At 33.6% G+C, this 24557-nt stretch overlaps 1 protein-coding gene across 2 annotated transcripts in view; it reads left to right on the top strand.

Moving 5' to 3' along the window:
• SLF1 (SMC5-SMC6 complex localization factor 1) overlaps window positions 1-24557 on the top strand; it is a 65959-nt gene that overhangs the window by 16549 nt on the left and 24853 nt on the right. For both annotated transcript variants that reach the window (XM_004263528.4, XM_033401141.2), the window contains exons 6-14: window positions 4807-4950; window positions 9470-9616; window positions 10476-10616; window positions 11680-11802; window positions 13454-13507; window positions 14509-14667; window positions 15486-15649; window positions 19874-20005; window positions 20630-20795. In XM_004263528.4, coding sequence (XP_004263576.1) covers window positions 4807-4950; window positions 9470-9616; window positions 10476-10616; window positions 11680-11802; window positions 13454-13507; window positions 14509-14667; window positions 15486-15649; window positions 19874-20005; window positions 20630-20795 — 1230 coding nt within the window. The remainder of the gene's footprint in view (window positions 1-4806; window positions 4951-9469; window positions 9617-10475; window positions 10617-11679; window positions 11803-13453; window positions 13508-14508; window positions 14668-15485; window positions 15650-19873; window positions 20006-20629; window positions 20796-24557) is intronic.

Below are 24557 nucleotides of genomic sequence, written 5' to 3'. Positions count from 1 at the left end.
ATTTTATTTCAAATACTTCTTGAATAAACTGCTTCTCTTCTGTACTGACATCATATTGAGTTCATCCTCTTTGCCCTGTGCTCCTGGAATCAACTCCTATTATTCTCCCTATTGTTCTACTTCTTTACTTTTGCTAATTTCCTAGTAACTCTTACTTTTCTTTCCCTAGTCCATTCAGCTTCATCCAGAAGTAACATCTAAAATGCTCTTTCTAAAATAATTCTGATGCTGTCTCTCTCCTACTTAAAACTGTCCAATGGCTTCCCATTGCCCTTAGGATAAAGTTGTAAACCTCTAATACAGCTTTAAGTTAGCACAGGGTTCCTGTCACTCCTACCTTTGCAACTATAGCCTGCTCTACTTTTTCCTATGCTCACTATACTATAACACAACTGCCTTCTTCCAGTTTCTTAAACAGGCTAGGCTACATCCTACCTCAGTGTCTTCTGAAAAGCTATTTTCTCTTCCTAAAAAGGTCCTTTCCACTATTCTCTCATTCCCTATGCCTGCCTGCTTCCTGCTTAATCAGTTTGCAGTTATAATGCTGCCTCTTCAAGGAAGCCTCCCTGGCCCCTTATTAAAATAGTTAGGTTCACCTCTAATGTGTTCTGATATCACTATTTTGCTTTATAGTACTCATCACAGTTGTAATTAATTGGCTGATTACTTGGTTCATGTCTTTTTCCCCACCTAAACCAAAAGCACTGTGTCATCAAGGATGATGTCTGTCTTTTCCATAGTTATATCTGAATCATCTTGCATAAAGCCTAGCACATGAGTTCTCATTTTATATTTGTTAGATTAATAGAGAAATTATGAACAACCCTTGAGTATTCCAAGAGTAGATGTAATATACCATTGTATAATTACCTTTCCCTACTGAGTAGCGGCAGTGTGGATTGGAAATTTGACCTTAGTTCAGAGGATGGATCTGCTTGGACTATGGATAATCTCATTGTCCTTGACAGTGATTGGTCTAGGAATGGGCATGTCAACCAGTTCTGATTCATGGGACATGAAGAGAGGTATGTAAGAGCTTCTGGGAAGTTTCTTTCTCATTCTGAAAAGAGCCTCTGGCAGCCTGGCATCTGCTAAATGTAAACATGGAAAAATGAAACGAAACCGTAATTACTACTGGCAGCCATTCTTTGACCATGAGGAGAAGTAGCCTTAGGTTGAAACCAATCTTGTAGACAGCAAAGTGTAGAGACAGAATGTAGACTCTTGTAGAGATACTTGAGTTGCTGGATTAATCAACCCTGAAACCTGACTTAGCAATGGACCATATTGCCATTCTGTGAGGTAACAATTTCCATGTTGTTTACATTAGTTTGAATTGGTTTAATTATTTGCAGCCTAAAGCATCCTATCTGATCTACCTAACTGAACAATTTAAAGGTAGTATTAACTCTCAACAGAATGAAAACCATTCTTAACTAAATTAGAAAAAGTATCTGAATTTCCCTTTCTCTATGGAAAGAAATGAACAAAATGTAATATGTATTATGCTTTCTCCATAATCGTATTTTGCAGTAATCTGACACAATCAGATTCAGCTTCTGAAGTACTAGAGGGCATTAGTATATCAAGCAAAAATAATAGACAATCTCTAACTTATATTTGTTTTTAGAATACATTGTTTTGTAAGCTCTAGATTAGACAGCTAAGAGTTAGTTCATAACCATTCATTCCAAATGAGGCATTTTGTGATCCCTTCTGAGGATAAGATAGTTAACTTCATTTTGATGTCTTGCTTTTCTTCTACCTCTTTGGCATAGAATATAATACATTCCTCATTAGATGGATTCTGAAGTGTCCTTTAAGAAGAGTTGCCATATAAAATGAGTCAAAAGTAACAATTGAGCAATTGTTTAAAAAATAGTTGTGTTTAACCTACTTAACTTTTTGGAAAGCCACTTAGTAACAGAATCAGGAATTATTTAGTTCAGGTTTATAGATACTTGCTGAAGACTTTTGCTGTACCAGTCATTATGCTATGCACTATAGAAAATGAATAAGACCACCTGCCAGACTTCAAAAACAAAATGTGGCATAAACAGAATGTGGAAACTGTTAATTACAATTTAGTATGTATTGTGCAAGGTATAGAAATACAGAAGAGCAAGTGACTAATGTATCTAAATTGTTTGGCCCAAGGAAGATGTCACAAAAAGGCGAGAATACTTAGGAATACTCAAAACTTCTTTTGATTATCTGTCCAAGAAATAAAATAAAATGATCCACAGAAAAGTCTTATGGAAATATATTAGTAATTGCAAAAACATACACTTTTTGTTCCAGATCAACTAATTGTTGACCTAGATTTGTAACTTATTACTTCTTTAACCATAGGGAAGTCATTTATTCTGTGACCGAATATCTTTCTTTGCATGTAGAAGGTAATACCTACTTTACTTTGGTTGTTATACAACTGTTACTCTAAACCATCATTTATTGAGTGATTACTGTGTGCCAGGCACGATGCTAAGCATTTTACACACTTAATCTTATTTTAAACCTTATGTTCCTGTGTGGTATGCACTATGGCCTCATTTTACAGTTAGTGAAATGGCATATAATTGAACTTAATAATTTTCCCATGATCTCACAGCTATCGTATGTCAGACCAAAAATTGAAGACCAAGCACTCAAAAAATTTTAAGGCTGCTCTCCTCGAGTCTCCCTTTACTTTTCTCATTTTGAGTATTATTAGGTTTCCTTGATAAGGAAGGTCTCTTTCTGGGTAGTTAAAAATACTTAATGCTGTAGAGATTACCATATGCTAGTAGTCAGTCTAGTTAAGAACTATGTAGAACACTCTGGGAATTCCCTAGTGGTCCAATGGTTAGGACTTGGCGCTTCCACTGCAGGGGGCCTGGGTTCGATCCCTGGTTGGGGAACTAAGATCCCACAAGCCACGCAGTGTGGCCCCTCCAAAAGAAAAGAACCATGTAGAGTACTCAAAAGATGCTTGTTCTAATTACTTTATCTCTCTGGCTCTCCATCCAGTCTTGTGAATTCATTCAAGTTGTGTGGCAAATGCCATGGCTGAATCAAGGAATAAGACCTGAGACCAAAGCATATCCATACCTATTTTAAGACAGAAAACAAAGTCAAATATGGGAATCAGAAGCCAGGGCAACTATCATTTCCACACTGTGCTGCCCTATCTTAGGTAATAGAATAATTTACTGAATTAATAGGCTTTTGGTCATCTGTTTGTAACATAGCATTATACTATACAAGGGAGATTAGACATGGCACTCTTTTCCTAGATCATATAGGAGACAAACACCTAACACAATGCCTAGTGTATTGTTGGCACTAAAATTTTATAAAATAAGGAATAAGTAATGAATATTTACAGAAAATAATGCCCATATCTTTCATAAGAGTAGCTGGTTGGAGAGAGTGTGGCTTGGAGACAATTACATGTTGATCATTTGTTTAGTGCTATAGAAAATAGATTATTTTTAAAATTTTTCCAAATGTCATAGTTTATCACGTTGTGATTTTTAATTATTTAAATAGGGTACTTGAATCATACATTCTAATTCACAGATCTTAATAGTCAGAATTAGAAAACAGTATGTTTTTCCCTAGTTGCTAATGATAATGGTATGTTCTTTTGCGTATGTATTCTGTGTAACTGGAAACTATATGGGATTAATTCATCCTGTATTTTAGACATTTCTTGATGATCTAAGCCTGAGGATTTATCCTCTTTGTCAACCATGTGAAATTTGAAGCCAGAAACTCAGTTTATCCCCATTAAAGTTGTCCTTAATGGAAATTGTACATTCAGAGTAATACTTTCTTTGATTCCAGGAATAAGACAGAAGAAAAGTCTTCATTTTTCATGGCTTTCAATTTCACTTTTCTGAGTAACTGAAGAAATTTAATCAGCTACTCTCAGGGATTGTTGTCTGGTTGCGAGATTGCAAGCTGCTAAAGGGCCCTCATATCCATATAGGAAGCCCAGTACAAGTGAAAGGGAACCAAAGATCACACCATAGGCCTTAACCACATTTCATCTATATCATGATTGTTCCCTAGGAGGACAATGATTCTCCACTCTCTTTGTGTAAAGATGGTGAATCTTTGAATACTCTTGCATAATAAGTACTTGAATTCATCTTTACTCTCAATTCTTTATCTTACTAAACTTCGAGAATTTTATGTATAAGTACATATGCAACTATATTTTAAATTATTATTGGTAGGTAGTTAAAAATTCAGTTTGGATTCCTTAACAAGAGAAATAAATGTGTTTGAGATAGAGTTAGGTGAAGATAATTGCTTACTAATGTTCAAGTAAAATAAGAGCTGTGAATTCAACTATTAGCCTATTTTCTTCTCTGTATGATAGACGTGCAAATAAGAAGTCTTACTAGTAAAAAGCTGAAAAATAATCTGAGAAATAATCTATAATCAGAAAATGTTGAAGTAGATTGTAACTTTAACTTGGTAAGGGACTAGATAAAATAGTTTTGTTCATGATTATTCATAAAAAGGGCTGCTTGTTACTAGACCAACAGAGCATTAGCTTTCCTTGAGATACATTATTATTATTTTATTATTTGGGACCTTTGTTGTAATGATTTTTTTTTTCCTTTCAAGGAACTTACTACTGTGTTTAATAACCTTTGATTTAGAAGAGTGCATTTCTTTTAGAAGAGTGCATTCTTGTACCTACTTGTTTGACTACCAAAATATTTTGCAATTATAAAGTTGGATACCATAAAGAGTACATAATGTTGAAATCATACTTAATTGATTGCCTAAACCATTTTTACATATATACAGAAAGAAATTCAGAATGATGAAGATTCCCAAACCAGTTCTGTTTGGAATAACCACAGCAATCAAGAAAAAAACAAAGATTTCAGGAAAGATATGGGATTTCTTGAAATGAAAGGTGCCTTAAAAGAGATCATGTGCAGAACCCAGGTAACACTTTATACTCTAAAAAAATCTTACATTTCTGATTTTTCTTACAAAATTTGTGAGAGGCATTATTTGGTGGAAATAACAATGATTTTGGAATCACAGAGCTGGTATTTGAACCCAGCTCTGATTTACAGTCTATAATTTGAACATATTGGGATATTGTCCATGTCTCTATTTTGAGGCTCTTATTGAAATAATATATATGTGCATATGGAAATTCACAGTTCCTAATACATAGTGTGTTCTCAACACATGGTAATTACTTAAAACAACTCGGTATGTTGAATGTAACGTGTGTCTTACAAAGGATTCATCAATATATGTATTCATATTCATGGTCTAAAGTCAAGTATTTTACTGCATATAGATCAAGTTTTTTTAAATGGCACAAGTGAATTCCAGTATGATTAAATATGGAAAACAAAAAAAAAATGAAGGACTCTGAACTTAGAGCAATGAAAAGTACGTTAAGAAAGCATATTTGTGGCTCTCAACTAAAATTTTTCAGTTAGTAGGAGCAACCAAAAAAGACATTATTAGTTCTACCCTAGAAGACCTAATGTTCAGTTATGTTCAGTTTCATACTGTTTTTTATAAAAGAGACTCTCTAATTGTTTACCAAATCATTAGCCTAGTAATTATTATTAGTCTAAACTAAAATATTTTTAAATATGAGTAGAAAGAAATTAAAATTTGTTTTTACTGCATCTGTCAAATTTTACAAAGAGAATTCTAGGAACAATTTGGAACTTCTTCAACTGAGCAGTACCTTACAAAATCATATATGGAGACTGTAAATAAAACTTTCCAAGAGATTAAAATATTTTTGTGATTTTCTCTAGCTTTTTCAAAATACAGTTGATATTTATGTGACTTAGATGATTTTCTATGATTAACTATGTGTACATGATCTTAATTAGAGGCTTTTGAGTTCATATGTCTGTTGAAATATGCATTATAAGCGACAGTATAACATTTTTTACATAAAGGATGTAAAATAATGGAGTTATTAAATTAGTTTTATTTAACATGAAAAAATGGAGATTTTATGAAAGATAGGGTAATTATTAAAATACATCTGTAAACATCTTGAGTTTTAGAACTCAAGAGGTTGTATATAAAATGCTTCAATCAAAAAACAGAATAGCTGAATGCATACAAAAACAAAACCCATATATATGCTGCCAAAAAGAGACTCACTTCAGATTTAATGACATACACAGATAAAGTGAGGGAATGGAAAAAGGTATTCCATGCAAATTGAAATCAAAAGAAAGCCAGTGTAGCAACAGTTACATCACACAAAATAGACTTTAAAGATTGTTATGAGACAAAGGAGGACATTATATAATGATCAAGGGATCAATCCAAGAAGAAGATATAACAATTGTAAATGTATATGCACCCAACATAGGACCACCTAAATACATAAAGCAAATATTAACAAACAAAAGGGAGAACTTGATAATAATAATAGTAGGGGACTTTAACACCCCACCTACATCAACAGAAAGATCATCCAGACAGAAAATCAATATGGAAACACTAGCTTTAAATAACACATTAAACCAAATGGACTTAATAGATATGTGTATATAGAGCATTTCGTCAAATATACCACAGCTGACCTCAAATATATACCACAGCTAACATCATATTCAATGGGAAAAAGCTGAAAGCATTTCCTCTAAGATCAGGAACAAAACAAGGATGCCCACTCTCACTGCTTTTATTGAACACAGTATTGGAAGTCCTAACCATGGCAATCAGAAGAAAAAGAAAATCCAAATTGAAAAGGAAGATGTAAAATTGTCACTGTCGGCAGTGACATATAGAATATGTCATATAGAATATGTCTATACGTATAGAATATAGGACATAGAATATCCTAAAGATGCCATCAACAAACTGCTAGAGCTCAGTAATGAATTCTGTAAAGTTGCAAAATAAAAAATTAATATACAGAAATCTGCATGTCTATGCACTAACAACAAACTATCAGAAAGAGAAATTAAGGAAACAATCCCATTTACCATTGCATCAAAAAGAATAAAATACCTGGGAGTAAACCTACCTAAGGAGGTAAAAATCCGATGCTCAGAAAACTATAAGACATTGATGAAAGAAATTGAAGCCAACACAAACAAATGGGAAGATATCCCATGTTCATGGGTTGGAAGAATTAATATTGTTAAAAATGACCATACTAACCAAGGCAATCTACAGATTCAGTGCCACCCTATCAAAATACCAAGGGCATTTTTCACAGAAATAAATAATTTTGAAATTTGAATGGAAACACAAAAGAGCCCAAATAGCCAAAACACTCTTGAGAAAGAAGAACAGAGCCAAAGGAATCATGCTCCCTGACTTTGGACGATACTACATCTGACTATACTACAAAGCTACAGTAATCAAAACAGTATGGTACTGGCACAAAAATGGACACATAGATGATTGGAACAGAGTAGAGAGCCCAGAAGTAAGTCCACACAGTTATGCTCAATGAATCTACAACAAAGGAGACAAGAATATGGAATGGTGAAAAGACAGTCTCTTCAACAAGTGATGCTGGAAAGACTGGACAGTTAAATATGAAACAATGAGATTAGACCATTTCCTCACATTATGTCCAAAAATAAACTCAAAATATATAAAAGACTTAAATGTAAGCCCTGAAACCATAAAACTCCCAGAAGAGAATATAGGTATAACACTCTTTGACATAAATTGTCACAGTATTTTTTTTGAATCTGTATCTTAAAGCACAGGAAATAAAAGCAAAAATAAATAAATGATACCTGATTAGACTTAAAAGCCTTCACAAAGCAAAGTAAACCATTGACAAAATGAAAAGACAGCCTACTGAATGAGAGAAAATATTTGCTAATGATATGACCAATAAGGGGTTAATAGCCAAAATATATAAACAGGTCATACATCTCAACACCAAAAAGCAACCCAATTAAAAAATGGGCAGAAGACCTGAAAAGACATTTTTCTAAAGAAGGCATACAGATGGCCAGCAGGTATATGAAAAGCTGCTCAACATCGTTAATCATCAGAGAAATGCAAATTAAATCCACAATGTGATATCACTTCACATCTGTCAGAATGGCTATCATGAAAAAACCAGAAATAACAAATATTGGTGAGGATGTAGAGAAAACAGAACCCTCATACACTGTTTGTTGATGGGAGTATAAATTGGTGCACCCACCGTGGAAAATGGTATGGCAGTTTCTAAAAAATAAAAAACGAAACTAAAAGTAGAACTACCATATGACCCAGCAATTTCATTCCTGGGTACATATCAGAAAAAAAGGAAAACACTAGTTTCAAAATATCCAAGCATACCAATGTTTATAGCAGCATTATTTACAATTACCATGGTATGGAAGCAACCTAAGTGTCCATCAACAAATGAATGGATAAAGAAGATGGGAGATCTGTATAGACATATAGTTATAGTGGAATACTACTCAGCCATAAAAAATGAAATTTTGCCATTTGCAACAACATGGATGGACTTGGAGGTATACTAAGTGGAATAAGTCAAAAAGAGAAAGATAAATACAGTATGATATAATTTATATGTGGAATCTAAAAAATAAACTACTGAATATTACAGAATTGAAATGGACTTACAGATATGGAGAACAAACTAGTGGTTACCAGTGGGGAGAGGGAATAGCTGGGAGGGGGCAATATAGGGGTAGGGGACTAAGAGGTATAAACTATTAGGCATAAAATAAGCTACAAGGATATATTGTACAACACAGGAAATATAGCCAGTATTTTATAATAACTGTAAGTTGAGTATAACCTTGAAAAATTGTGAATCATTACATTGTATACCTGTAACATATAATATTGTACATCAACTATATCTAAATTTAAAAAAAAAAGTAAAAAGGATACATCTGTAAACATCTTGAGTTCCTTTTAGAACTCAGGAGAATGTATATCAAATTCAGGTCACAATTTCTATTTTTTTTAATTTCTTAGTGTAAAGAATAAACAATATGGTTTGCAATACTTCTTATCCATTTGAATGTTATTATACCTATTTCCTATACAAAGATGTTTTCTGAGATGTTTCATTTGATATGCCTAATAATGGCAAGACTCTATTTGATGTAGAGCCTAAATTGTTTTCACAAACATTTGGAAAAATAAAAGAAAATAATGAAGATAACCAAATCTGTTTTGACTAATCATATGACAAATTTTGTAAAAGGCAGAGATTCCAGGAAAGAGTAAGTTAACAAAATACCTAAATTAAATGTGTTTGTAAACACAGTATATACTTTAAGAACTAAAAATATTTATTTTTCTGTTTCATCTTAGTATAACTAAAATGTAATATAATTCATAATGCTCTTTACTGTATTTAATCTCATGTGTATGTTTCATAAAACCTACATTCCTGAGGGTTTTTTTTGTTGTGACTTGCATTGGTTGTGTTGAGGCTATGACTAATCCATAGTCTAACTAAAGTATTTTTATAAACATGCAGAAAGAAGTGAAAAATCATGATGAAGATGTTAATATTAGTTCTATTTTAACTGAACATCACAGAAAAGAAAAATACAGAGATTCTAGTAAAGATTTGAAATTTGTTAAAATGAGAAATGCCTTAGGAAGGCACACATATGGAAATCAGGTAAGACCTTCCAAATTAAAAGTAATTTATTTATATTTTACACTCTTTTCTAATAATGCCAGTTATGAAGTTGTTTCTTCTGAATTATGTATATGTTATATGTGTTTATAAAGCATTTGTGTATAATTTTTGAAAGAGTACAAAAATGAGTGCTATGTACCTACCAGCTAGGTTAAGAAATAGAGCATAACCAGCTTTTTAAGATTCTGCTGTGTCATTTCCAAACTGCATCCCTTTTTCTTCCTCTTACCCATGATAGGTAACCTCTGTTTTGGAATTTGTTTTAATATTTTCTTGTTTTTCATTATAGTTTTACCACCTACATATGTATCCCTACCAATACATTGTTTAGTTTTGCCTGTTAATGAACTTTTCTAGTTTGTGGTATTTATAATCTTCTGTGACTTGCTTTTTTGCAGGTGTATATGTTTCATTGTTTCACAGTTATACCTTTTATCCATTTTACTATTGATAAATATTTTGGTGTCTTTTTACTGGTTTGTTTTTGATGGATTGATTGGTTTTTGTAACTGTGAGCATTTCTGCCATGAATAGTATGAACCTTTTCTTACATTACTTTTGGTGCACATGTTCAAGAGTTCCTCTAGCTTAGCATATATCCCTAAGAGAATTCTGGGTTATAAGGACTGTGCATGTTCAAGTCTACTAGATAATGAGCACCTGTTTTCCAAAATATTTTACTAATGTATACCCACTCCAACAGTGAATGAGATTTTGTATTGTATATAACTTTTTTTTTTAATGTGTCATAATTCAGACTCGTCTTGAATTTATATGGATTTTGTAACATACATCATTCATGTTTACATTTGTTTAATTGTGGTCTAAATATGTTTAGAAGGGAATTAAGAAAAAGGATGAAGATATTCAAAGGAATTATACTTTGAGGAAAAAACACAAAAGAGAGAAAGAAAGAGATTCCAGGAAGGACAATGAACATGACGAAATTACCTTAAGAAAGCACATTTATAGAGATCAGGTAAAACTTTGTAAGCTAAGCTGAAAAAAAACAAAGAACAGTTTTAATTTCTTTTGGCTCTTCCCTAATATCACCTACACATATAATCTGATTTTTGTGATTGCGTGCTGTGTTAAATATAACTTGTACATCTTATGAAAAGAATCTTCTTGATTTGATCTGGTGTAATATTCATAATTAATGTTATAATTAGCTTTGGTTCACAATGAAAATATTTTTACATGTGTACAGAAAGAATTTGAGTTAATAATCAGGATATTCAAATATATTTTATTTTGCCTGACTAAAACAAAAAAGAAAGGTTCTGACAAAAGAGGCTAAAATTCTTAAAATGAAAAATACACGTGTATGTAGTTTGGCTAATACATTCTAATCTAAATAATCTAAATTTTAGGGGTTGGTTTTTTTTTTTTTTCTTTTTTTTCCGCGGTACGCGGGCCTCTTACCGCCGTGGCCTCTCCCGTTGCGGAACACAGGCTCCGGATGCGCAGGCTCGGCCATGGCTCACGGGCCCAGCCGCTCCGCGGCATGTGGGATCCTCCCGGACCAGGGCACGAACCCGTGTCCCCTGCAACAGCAGGCGGACTCTCAACCATTGCGCCACCAGGGGAGCCCAATAGCTTGTCTTTTAAACAGGATTCTTCTTGTGTTAATTTTTCTAGAGTATAACTATTTTACAGTCTAGACAGAGTGTTTATATGTATTCAGAAGGATCTTCAGGAGAATGATAAAGGTAAATAATCATGTTTTGTGGGAACATGGCAACCAAAAAATAAAAAACAAAACAAGGGAGAGAGAGAGGTTCCAGGAAAGGTTTGGAACAGGTTAAAATAAAAAGTACTTAAGAAAGTGCACATGTAAATATCAGGTAAAACTTTGCAATTAAAGCATTTGGTTTTTAATTTTTTTAATTTCAATCTGTAATCTTTATGTAATATAATTGTAAGGATCTTTGCTGTAGTAAACACTGCATGAATGTGTTCTTGTGTTGTCTATTGTGATACTTAGCATTTGTGTTGACACTCTTTAGTACATTGTGTAAAGTACTTTTTTGTGTATACAGAAAGAAATGAAGAATTCTGTTTTTGCTGATCATGCCAAAGAATCAAAAACCAAGGATATCAGGACAGATGTGGATATTGCTGACATAAAAAATGCCTTAAGGAAACACATATACAGAGCTCAGGTAGAACTTGACGTACTAAAAATTTTGTATAGTTTTCTCTCATTCTGTAGTGTAACCAAGTATAATAATAATAATGAGTCATTTTATTATGTTTAATATGTCTTAAAATAATTTTATTCATTAATTTTTGTTAATAGTAATTATTGTCTGTGGACATTTAGTAAATTGCTGAATTCTCTGCCATTTATACCTCAGTGATATCACGGATAAGTTATGTGTTTTATAAACTGCTGTAACTTGTTGCTTGTTAACCTGCTATTGGAGAATGAGGGCTAGAGGATCCCCATTTCTGTTGTCCTCGTTCAGCCTCAGTCTGAGAAAGGCTTTGAGGCTCCCTGGGTTTTGGGGAAGGACTTTTTCAGTGTTCTTGCCCTGCCTCAAGTAATAGGGGATGATCTGGGATCACCATCTCTTCCTGCCTCTCTCTGGGGGTAAAGGATTTTTTTCCTATTTCCTTATCCAGCAGGTTATGGGTTTGCATGTGTGCCCAGAGGGTAACCACATTTGCTACCCTTCCCACAGCAGCCGCTGTTCAAGCCTCAGCCTCCACCACTAGGGAGACTTTCTTTGGTCTCCCACCCTGTCTCTTTTCGTTTGCGTGAGCACCCAGTGAGGTCCGTGGAGAAAACCACGCCATTGAGTGCAAACTCCCCGCATTTTGTTGATTCCCAGGGGTTCCGTTTTCTCATGCTGGCCCACACTTGGCCTTTAGTAAGTGGTGAAAAATTTAAGCTGAAATCTTACCCACTATAGTGGAGTCCTCCTATTCCTGCTAAACTCTCTCAGATAAATCGGTGCTCATGTCCCATGTCCTTGGAGGCTCCTCTCTTTCTTCATATCTCTGTTTAGTTTGTTGCACTAAGACCTCTGCTGTCCTAAGGGTTCAGGTGAAGTTATCATTTCGTAGATTTTCCATTTTTATTGTTCGTAATGTGGGAAGGCCTCTCTTTTCAGCTTTCTATATCCTAAGTGGAAGCCAAGCCTCTATCATTGTTTTAATTTGTATTTCTTCTGTTAGTAGCAAGTTTGAGCATATTTTATGCCTTCACTTGCCATTTGTGTATTTCTTCCTCTGCCAACTGCTTGTTGGTACTCTTTTCTCTATTTTTTCAGTAGATTATTTTATACCACTGCTTCTAGAACTCTTTATATAATCAGGATATTATCTCTTGTTATGTTTGCAAATATTTCTCCAGTATAATCTTTTAAACAAATACAAACTTACAGGTATTTTACAATAGAGGAAGATTTTACATGTGATTATATACAAAACATGACTAAATTTTTTCTCCTATGGAGTTTTATACAAAAGTCCAGAGGAGCATTTTATAAATGCTCTCTCCATTTATATTTCTAATTATTAAAATACTGAGGACAATGGACCTATTCAGGTCTTCAAATAAATATGACTTTACCTTTTACATTATTTTAATTTAGAAGGGGAAAATAGAGACTGTTCATAGTCATGAGAGTGCCATTACCCTAAAATGATGGAGGTCCCTAGTTAAACAGGAGAATCAGATCAATTATATCTATTAATGTCTTCCTGAATCTGATTTGTAAATTTGGCCAAGGTTTTATGCTTTGTAAGCTGAACTGTATTTTTTGACCTAAAAATGTTTAATTTTAATTAATGGTTTCTGTTTTGTAGGCTATAAGATACAGCTGCATTAGAATAGATAAACAACCGGCATACAATGTTGAGGTAAGAAATTTGGAGTAGGGTGCTGATGGGGGGCAAAAAGAAGCTTTATGTTTTATTATTAGTTGTTTTGATATAAAGGTATGTGTTGTCAGCAAGACAAAGCTTCTTATCAAATTTGAAATGTAGTTTCTCTAATCAGAAGTGAAAAAGAAAAATAGTATTCTATCAAAGCTCCAAAAAAAATTCTATACAGTAATAAAAATTGATGAGGAATTAAAAACTTACATTGTGCTCATCACAGGTGAGTTATGTATCCCTATTCATACATTTCATAGGTTTCATAATTACTACTTCTAGATTAAATTTTCAGTGTAATACTTATGAGTATATTATTTTCTTTATATCATTATTCATTCCTTTAAAATTGATTGTTTTAGTCCCTGAGTATTTAGTCAGAGTATTCTTGATTCTCAACTAGGTCAAATGAGTCACTTTTATTGTTAAAAATATTTTGACCAAGGGGGCTGTATTTTGTGGAACTCTTAAGAGTTATATTAATGTGCATGTTCAGAGTAATTTTATGATACTGTAGCAGTTGTCACTTTTTGCAAATATTGATTCTGCTTGATGACATCTTATTATATGTAGCATATCTTAATAGGCATAGTTTGCTTATATGTTTAAAAGAACACCAAAAAATAATTTTGCATCTAAATTAAAACTATGTGTGGTTGTACCTCCAACTGAAGTCTCATTATCAGCCAGACTTTGCAAATGCCTTTTAAAGTTTTCCTTTAGAGGTAGTGTTTCCTCTTACTATTCAAGGTGACAGAGAATAATAAATAAAACAATAATGTATATGTTTTGCAGTGCAATTTTATTGTTGTAAGACACATTCATACAAATCATTTTTTTGGAACCACATAACAACATAGTGAAGTAGTGAGGGCAGGGATTGTTCATTTTACAGATGAGGAAATTCAGGCTCCTTGCTAGTACAAAATTTCATCTCAGAATTTTCCCCTTCTTTTCTTTGAGTCATAGAATCTTTCCTTTCTTAGGTTAAAAATGCTGAATTTCCCAGAGGTGTATTAAATTTAATTGAAAGCCTCATAGAAGGACAGTTTTTTAAAGAAGCAATTGAGGAACTTTCCTCTTTGCAGTCACATTATGTCCCTCCTGTTTGCCTTCTTCACGCTCTTCTAGAGAACATTCTACAGGTAAGAGCAGTCTTACGGGTTTTATAGTCTTTCAAAGAATGTTAAACTATGAACACTTTCTCGGTTTTTGTAAGTTTATAGTTTATTTTCTCTCTTCATAATTTATTTTCCTCATTTTAATAATAAATGCAGTACCTATTTATTACCATTTCTTTTCTGTTTTTAAACTGTATGCTAGGTATTACTCTGAGTGTTTTAACTTAATATTTTCTCAGAATTTTTTTCTGTGGCAGTAAAGTATCTAATGTAAAAATCAAATTATAAGGATCTAGAATGTCATTTAGTAAATTACTCATTTAGTACACTGGTAATGATTTTTATTCATAGTATATGTGGACACTGAACTTACTCCTTGTTCCTATTGTGAAAATCAATAGGAACAGCTTTTCAAAGGTAGATTTCTAGTCATATTCTTCATCTAGGTGACAATTTGAAGAAACAACAGGTTTAAGCTATGTCAGACTAATGTTGGTGATAAGTCAGAATGTTACATGTAAAGTTTCTTCATTTCATTTCAGGTCACATTTGGGAACTCTTTTAATCACACTATAATCATGAGAAGTAAAATGGACATATGATATAGATTAGTCCCAATAGCTAGGATTATCTAATATGTAGGTACATATTTAGAGTGTGCCTCTCTCAGTTGCAGTATTTAATTAGCTAAACATCATGCTTCCATCTGTTCTCCTTTGTCCAAACACATATTTTTGCCAAGAAAGTTAGGTCTGGGTTATTATAGTTTTAAACTAAATTAGCTGGTAAAACTGTACTTTTAGCTATTGTGTTTTATTTGTTTGTTTATTTTTAAATAATAGGATAACATAGATACGTTTTCTGGTCGATACTTTCATATATTGTCAGCTCTTCTTCACCTTCACCCTCCTTGGAAGTCCCCAGCCATGTCAAGATATTACTTAGAATTGTTTCAGTGTCCAACTTGTATGAAAGGGGCATGGTCTCTAATAGAAGTGCTTATCAGGTAAGGAATTTCACAAATGAGGATGTTAAATTTCATATAGTTAGTGTTCTGCTATGTATTTTTTAGATACTGATAAAAGAAGTACATTTCTTTTTAGAAAAAATTTTTTTGTGTGTGTAATGTCTGTGTTGTATTTATTGCAAAGGCCAAGTCTAAGTTGGTCATGTTTGTCAATCATTTTATTTTTAAAAAATGTTTAATAAATACGTGAAGTGGCTCACAGGAATGCCAAATCATTATTTATTTTATTTTTTAACAAAATAAGTTTGCATATTTTAAAAATTAAGAAAATGAATTTATTGGATATGAATATCATAAAATTTTGGTTATCAACAGTATAAACATTTGTAACTGTATACAATATCTGTTTTAGTGTTTCTGTTATATTTTTTCAGCTAGAAATTTGAATTTTGAAACTGAACTTAATGTTTCCTAAATATGTCATCTCTTTCATGCCTCTGCACATGCTGTCATCTGCCTAGATCCTTCCTTTGTCTTCCATATGTTAATCTCTTCAGAAATCCCTCCTATTTCTGCTGCTTTCTCTCAAACAGAAGTAGTCATTTTTCTATGTCTTCTCTGATAGCTCTCTGTATCTGATAGCCTTCCTTTGTCTGGGAAGTACTTTATTTTTATCCAAATGTTCAGTTTTAGGGCGGTCCATAGTAGTAAGAGAAAGGATACTTGACTAGCCAGGCAAAAGCTAGATCTTTGGTTACCTCTTTGAGATCATAGGGATTTACCTTTATTGGTTGTGTTGTATTTGAAGGAGGCTAATCAGCTAGCTACATGCATTTACTTATTCTTTCAAAAAATGTTATTGAGTAGTTACTGGGAGCCAGGCATTGTGCTATGTTTCAGGGGTAAAAAGATAAAATAACAGTTCCCACACTTTTGAAGATGTAAGCACAATTCTAACACAGTACTGTTCCAGCATAGGTGTAGGATGTGAGCATATATGGTTTACATATTTGCCATTCTTCCTAATTTACAAATCTGTTTCTTCCTTCGCTGTCATCACGTTTATTTAAAAAGCCTTCATTGCTTCTTATGTAAACTGTTGCAATATCCACTTTATTGATCTTGATCCTACTTTTTCCCTTTATCTTCCAAAGTACACCAGTATGCTCTTTCCAAAGTGGTCTTTTCATTTCCCAGATAAAAGTCCTTCAACACACATATCACCTGTAGGAAACATTTTAAATTCCTTAGCAAAACATGTAAGACCCTTCATGATTTAGCCCTATGTATGTCTCCATTCTTCATCATTTTCCCAGGCATGCCCAATGACTGAACTATTTTCATTTCTTATCCCTTTGCACTTATGTTTTATCTGTCTATATAAACCTCCATTCTTGCCACCCTATAAATACCTGGCCTCACCTAATTATCCTTTAAAATGCAAGTCAAATGTCACTTCCTATCTCTTGCCCTTTCCTTTGAGTAAAGTTTTTCACTTAAATCAGCCTCTGACTTTTTTTTTAGTTTATTGTGGTAACATTGGTTTGTAATATATTTGTTGCATGTGTACAACATTATATTTCTATTTCTGTATACCTACAGTGTGCTCATCAGCAAAAATTGAGTTTCCATTTGTCACCATACAGTTGATCCCCTTCTCTCCACCCACCCCCCTACCCCTTCCCCTCTGGTAACCACTACTCTATTCATATCTGTGTTTGTTTTGGTTTGGTCTGGTTTGCTCAATTATTTTGTCCATTTGTTTGTTTTTTATATACCACATGAGTGAAATCGTAGGGTATGTGTCTTTCTCAGTCTGACTTGTTTCACTTAACATAATACTCTCAAGATCTATCCATGTTGTCACAAATGGCAAGATTTTTTTCTTTCTTATGTCTGAATAGTATTCTTTTGTGTGTGTGTGTGTGTGTGTGTGTGTATGTATCACATTGTGATTTATTCATCTGTTGATGGGCACTTAAGATTGTTTCCATATTTTGGCTAGTGTAAATAATGCTGCAATAAACAGAAGAGTACATATATCTTTTCAGATTAGTGTTTTCATATTCTTGGATAAATGCCCAGAAGTGGGATAGCTGGATCTTATGGTAGTCCTGCTCTTAATTTTTTGAGGGATCTCCATACTGTTTTCCATAGTGGCTACACCAGTTTACATTCCCACCAACAGTGTATGCAGCCTCTGACTTTCAGAAGAGTAGATGCTCAGTGTTAAACATCTACCTCCTCAGTGCTTATAATGTCTGGAACATAATAAGTGCCTTATAAATGCTTGAATGAATTAATTGATGCTACAGGAAATGGAATTCAGGCAGCTTAAAAGTAGACTTTTTAATAAACAGATACCCAGGTTTAATTACAAAATAATTGGGTCTGTTGGGAGTCTCGGGGAAGGTTCCCAGGAAAGTGGTAGGAATACAGATGAGCTGGGTGATACTCGTCTACTTCTGAGGGTATTTTTGTTTTTTGTTTGTTTGTTTGTTTTTGTTTGTTTTTGCGGTACACGGGCCCCTCACTGTTGTGGCCTCTCCCGTTGCGGAGCACAGGCTCCGGATGCGCAGGCCCAGCAGCCATGGCTCACGGGCCCAACCGCTCCACGGCATGTGGGATCCTCCCAGACCGGGGCACGAACCCGTGTCCCCTGCATCGGCAGGCGGACCCTCAACCACTGCGCCACCAGGGAAGCCCCATATTTTTGTTTTTATAAATTTATTTATTTATTTTTGGCTGCAGTGGGTCTTCGTTGCTGCACACATGCTTTTTCTCTTGTTGCAGCGAGTGGGGGCTTCTCTTGTTGCAGAGCACAGGCTCTAGGCACACGGGTTTCAGGAGTTGTGGCACATGAGCTCAGCAGTTCTGGCTCGTGGGCTCTAGAGCGCTGGCTCAGTAGTTGTGGCACACGGGCTTAGTTGCTCTGCGGCATGTGGAATCTTCCCGGACCTGCGTGGGCAGGCGGATTCTTAACCACTGCACCACCAAGGAAGTCCCTGAGTGTATTTTTGAAATATTTCATAATGTGTGTTTTTAGAAAAAGAGAAAAGATACTATGGTATCCATCTCTGGCAGTTTTCAGATAGACTGAATAACTATATGGTCAAGGAGGATCTTTTAGAACAGATTTGAGAATTAAATGGATTGTTACATTTAATAGCTGTTAAGGGCCCTCCTAATCTGTGAGTGTGGTATTCAAAATAGATGGGGAAGATGGAGACAGAGGTACAGAGTTATAAGTACATTGTTGGTATAATTGATAATGAAGTTGGAAGAAAATTGTAATAAATGTTGTTGCCTGGACTATCTCTCTTAGTCCTGGAGTTCTGAGTAATTTTATGTTCTCTTTTAAAAAATACTATAGGGCTTCCCTGGTGGCGCAGTGGTTGAGAGTCCGCCTGCCGATGCAGGGGACACGGGTTCGTGCCCCGGTCCGGGAAGATCCCACCTGCCGTGTAGCGGCTAGGCCCGCGAGCCGTGGCCGCTGAGCCTGCGTGTCCGGAGCCTGTGCTCCGCAACGGGAGAGACCACGGCAGTGAGAGACCTGCATACCGCAAAAAAACAAACAAACAAACAAATACTATAGAACTGTGCTGTCCAACCCCATAGCCACTAGCCACATGTGACTATATTTAAATTTAATTAAGATTAAATAATTAAAAATTCAACACCTCAGTTTTGCACAAGCCACATTTCAGGTGTTCAGTAGAACATATCCATCATCATGGAAAGTTCTGTTGGATAGGACTGCTGCAGAAGATGGAAAGAAAATAAATCCTGAATTTTTAAAACTTCAAAAAAAATAGCTCTAAATGACCTTCATTTTACTAAATAATGAAAAATGAAATAATTTTGAGTAAGAGGAGGATTATAGAGAGTATTATAAATTGAAAGTGTAACTGGTCATCTGAATCAAAAGGGTTTAATGAAATTCATAGTTTTTTTTTCTTTTTCAGTGAAATAAGGAATACAAGGGGAGAGTACCAGATGGTTGTTAACCATTAACAATCATTGAAAAATAGAGAAATTAGATCTCTATTATTAGAAAATTAACTGTCATGGGGTATTTGACAGGGTTTAATTTTTAAAGGAAGAAAATATATTATTAATAAAATTTTGTTGAATTTGCTTTATATTTTGTTAGAGCAAGCTTTATTAAAATTCCAATGATTTTCTGAAGAAAGAAATACTTTGCTCACAAATTACTCAATGAGTTGTTACATGTTATATGATTGTTGGGTTCATGTTTTCCAGGTCTTGCCTTTTCAGTGAAAGTTTTTGTCATCAAATTTCAGAAAATATTATTGGCTCTAAGTTGCTCCACCTGACACTGCTCAAATTTTTCTTTAATTTAGTTAAAAGTGAAGTCCGACATCTGAGTCAAAAGTAAGTTTTAATCACCAAAAAACATTTTTTCTATATATTGTCTTATGTACCATTTTTCTAATTATTTATCTACATATTTCTAAAAAAAACACCTTGTTTTCTAGTTTCAAGTATATAGATTTATTTTAAAAACATATGTCTAGATTCAGTCCTTCAGTAGCCGTAAAGGTTTGTATGCTTTTTTCATGTTTCCTTACTTCACATTTTTATTTTTCACTAACTTACACATTTGGATAGGTAAGACTGTTTTTATTTTTCAGAATTTGTATATTTTTGAATTCTTTAGTAATTGAATGCTTAAGTAAAGAGCTATACTAGGTTTAATACTGAATCTATAATATCTGTAAGTTCTGCCTATGTTCTAAACCCTGCAGTTGCATTAGTGTGTACTTGTTGATGATTATGTTGAAATGAAGCCATTTAAAAAATTTTGTTTATTATAACTAGATATTATAATCCTTATATATTAATAGACTTCTATATTCAGAAATTGCTAGAATTTTTTGTTTTATGACAAAATATTATGCCTAATAACCATAATGATCAAATTAGCAGATATTATGCCTAATAACTGTAGTGGTCAAATTGGCATAAAGATATACTTTTCATTCATATTTTTATTAGGTTGTATGACTGGTCAGATTCTCAGAGTCTGAAAATAACAGGAAAGGCAGTTCTTCTTGAAATCTTTTGGTCAGGAAGCGAGACATCTGGGCTTTTAACCAAACCAATAAATATGCTTTTGGAGTGGACTATATATTCTCACAAGGAAAAATGCAAGTCTAGTGATGTAAGTAGGATTAATTTACAAATGAATATTGGCCTGTGGAAAAAAGTACTTCTTTGAAGTATGTGTCTTTTTTCTTCCCTTTATTCTTTGAATTACTTGAGACAAATTAACATCCACCCAAATACATCGTTTTCTACTTTGTTTATCTAATTTTAAGGTAAAGATTCTTGGAGGCTGGTTTTGTCGTCTCACACTTGGCTGTAGTGCTACATCCACATTTGGACAGTTACTTGACCATTACTGTTAAGAAATCTATAGTTACTTATCACTCTAGATTTTTTTATTTTTGTACATTTCAATTTTTAAGGAACTTGTGATTATAAAAATTGAGTGAATCCATACAACTTTTTGGTACTACTAGTAAAAAGTTCTACTTGTTTTTTAAAACACCTTTCTGGATGTTAAGAGTTATTTCCTGAACCATTTCTTCATAAGTAGGTTTTGCTTGTTGTTAGAAAATCAGCATGCAGTGATTTTAGTATATTATCTATATGAAGGGAAACTGGGAAAATTAAATGCAGAAAATATGTAAAGTGCATAGCAACATACTGCCCCACATTTTAGGTGCATAATAAGTGTTAGTCACCTTTCCTTTCAAAATGAGCTTTTGGGGACTTTATTATTTACATTTTTATATCATTAATTTCTGCTCATTTTTAAAAATTCCTTTCTTTTTCTCTTCTATCTTGAATATTTGAATCTTTTTTCTATTTAGTCTTTATTTCTAATATGTACACTTAATATAAATTGCCTTTTGAGTGGAACTTGAGATTCATTCTGCAAGTTTTGATACTTTAATCTCAGGTGCTCTTATTGTTTTTTTCAAAGTGTTTTTTATTGTCAATTACAAATTCCCCTTTGATCCAAGAAATATTTTAAAAGAGTGTTTTAAAACTTCTAAATGGATGGCTTTTAGTTGTCAGATTTTGTTTGTCTGTGCTTTTGTTATTAATATCTAATAGTAAATTATAGTTAAAAAATGAGCCCTATATGATTTCCGCTTTCTGAAATTAACTCAACTTTTCTTTTTGACCTCATATAAGATTAGAGGCCAAAATGTGTTTTCTCTGTTATTCTACATTTTTCTCTATCACCTATTAGGTCAAGCTTAAATGTTTTATTCAACTCCTCTGACTCTACCTTGGGAATTTATTCTTTTTTTTTTTTTAACAGTGTCGGCTTTATATACAGTGATGCCTTCTTGTTATTCATGACTGATGTATCATCATAATTGCTAGCTAGGTAATATTTTCTTTGGGGATAGAAAACATAGTAGATGGAGTGGAGACCTCTGGTGTTAAATAGCCATGAAGTCCCTTCTAGCTTAAGGAAAATTCTTACATAGTTTCTCTTCTAATTTATTTCCTCTGATCCTTTTTCGCTCCTCTACTTTTTAAGTTCCAAATGAACTTATGTCACACCTCCTCTTTGTATCCTCTGTGTGTTTTACCCTCTTATCTATATTTTCCATTTTTTTCTGTACTCGGAGCATTCTAGATAGTGTTTTCATCCAATTTCTAGTTCACTAGTCTCTTTTCAGCTGTATCTAATATGATAAACCTGGCTATTGCATTTTTTATTTTTTGTATTTTTCCCAGTTTTAGACTTTTTCCTTCCAAATTACTATGATATATTTTTATGGTTTCTGGTTCCCTACGAAGTTTTCAAGGTTTTCTTTTGTCTTTGAACATGGCAATAATAGTTATTTTACAGTCTACATCTGATTATTCCATATTTGACGTTTTTGTGAGTCAGTTTGTATTTGTTGTTTCTGCTGTTTCCTTCTTTCATGTCTTTTATATTCTCTTGCAAGCTAGTTATGTTTGACTGTGTGCCGTAAATTGCATTTGAAAAATTATTTGTAGAAATAGTTTGTGGCAAAGACACAGAATATCTCCCTCTAGCGAAAATTTTTGTTGTGTGGTTCAAGGGTTCCTGGATAGTCAAAGTAAAAGTACAGGGCCACAGATACATGTTGTTTTGCTTCTGATTCATGCTTGCTTTGAGACTGAAGCCCTGCAGGGTGTCAGCGTATTGGGCATTAGGCCTTGGGCTATGACTTTTATACTCCTTTTTCCCCTAGGCTCCAAACTGTGTATCAGCTCTTTCTCTGGGGTCAGCAAATGTCCTTAGGGCAAAGTCAGCTAGCTTTGAATGCCTCACTTGGTTTTTACCTTCTCCTAGATCTTGGCTGAGCAATTCCTCTTAACTTTACTGAAGATATTTTACATATTTTATTCAACATTTTAAGTTTTCTTCTATAAGATGGTTTATCTGAATTACCTAGGCCTCCATTATTAGAAACAGAACCCCTTACTGATTTTTAAAAATTCTATTTAGGGAGTGTGTGAGGCATTCTTTAAAGAAAACATTCTTTTCAGGGCTTTTTTTTTTTTTTTTTTAATTGGCATTAAAAAGGGAGGATTGTTTCTGGGTATAACTAGATGTCTAAGCTAAAACTGATAAAATCCTGATTATCATCTGCCTTTTTTCTACTGTTTAGACAATAGAATCATTAAGGATAGAAAATATTTCCTCCTTAAGGAGCATTTCTTTTTTATCCATTTGATTATATAAATGAAATTGCTCTTTTATAATTGAAAACAATAATAAAACGGATGTTTTCACAGTTTTACTAAATCACCAAAGGACTACCACAGATAAGAATCTACTTAGGGAATACTAATGTAAATAGTAACAAATTCATACATATTTAACTTGAAGATTTTTGTTCAGATTTATAAATAAATGTAACATATTTGTGAAGCAATGTACCATAAATTGTACCATCAGTTGTAATACGAGAACTGGTTTTAAACTTTGCAAATTAATATTTTATTTAACATTTGAATTGCTTAAATTCATATAAACTGTTTTTTTATTGTGGTACTTTATGTGTTAGAATTCATTATTGTACTTAATTAAATCTTTCTGGCAGTTTCCAATTTCAAGAATTCCATGCATGTTCCCAGACATCATTTTCTGTACTGTAAAGCATTTGTATCTTGATTTGCTTAGTTGAAGCATTCAATTTAAGTCATTAGCTAAACAGAAGTCCTCAGTTTATGCTAATATTGTTTTGTCATAATGTCAATCAGAATGTATTGCAGAGTGACACAGTGGCAATGAATTTCATTGTCATAATCTGAGAAAGCTTTGGGCTTTCCTTGGCAAAGAGCAGAGGTGGGATGTGTCAAGGTTATGGAGGAGGTACACATTTTACTAAGCTTGGTGGTTATTTCTGCTTTTCTTTGTGGATGTCCTTAAATACTGTTTAACCATAACCCTACAATTATTGGTAGAAATGGAAGCTAGTTTCTGTTGAAAGATAAGGAAATTGAGGCTAAAGAATATAAGTAACTTATTCAAGGTATCACAGCTTCTTAGGGCAAAACCTTGACAAGTGGCCAAGTCTCCACTGCAACATACTTTCTCTTACTTCACATGTCACTGTTTAAAATAGGAAGAGGCACAGTATGTACATTATGTTTGCATCTTTCTGCCAGAGGTACTAGAGGAGCAGTTTGTCATCTATTGCTGTGGGATATTGTGGAAAGCCCTAACCTGAGAGTCAGAGGCCAAGAATCAAGTTTGTTCTGCATTATATACTGGTCAATTTTTGGAAGATTGCCAAGTTTGTAAACTGAAGATTACTAGTCCTGGTAGATAATAGAGTACTGTATTGACAGAATGTCTTCTAGTAGCCTTTCCCTATTAGAAGGGAGATCTAAGGTAAATATATGTCATATGTGCAAATCATAT

This window comes from Orcinus orca, chromosome 3 (genome assembly GCF_937001465.1).
Source record: "Orcinus orca chromosome 3, mOrcOrc1.1, whole genome shotgun sequence".
NCBI lineage: Eukaryota > Metazoa > Chordata > Mammalia > Artiodactyla > Delphinidae > Orcinus > Orcinus orca.
This window is presented reverse-complemented; position numbering and strand designations above follow the sequence as displayed.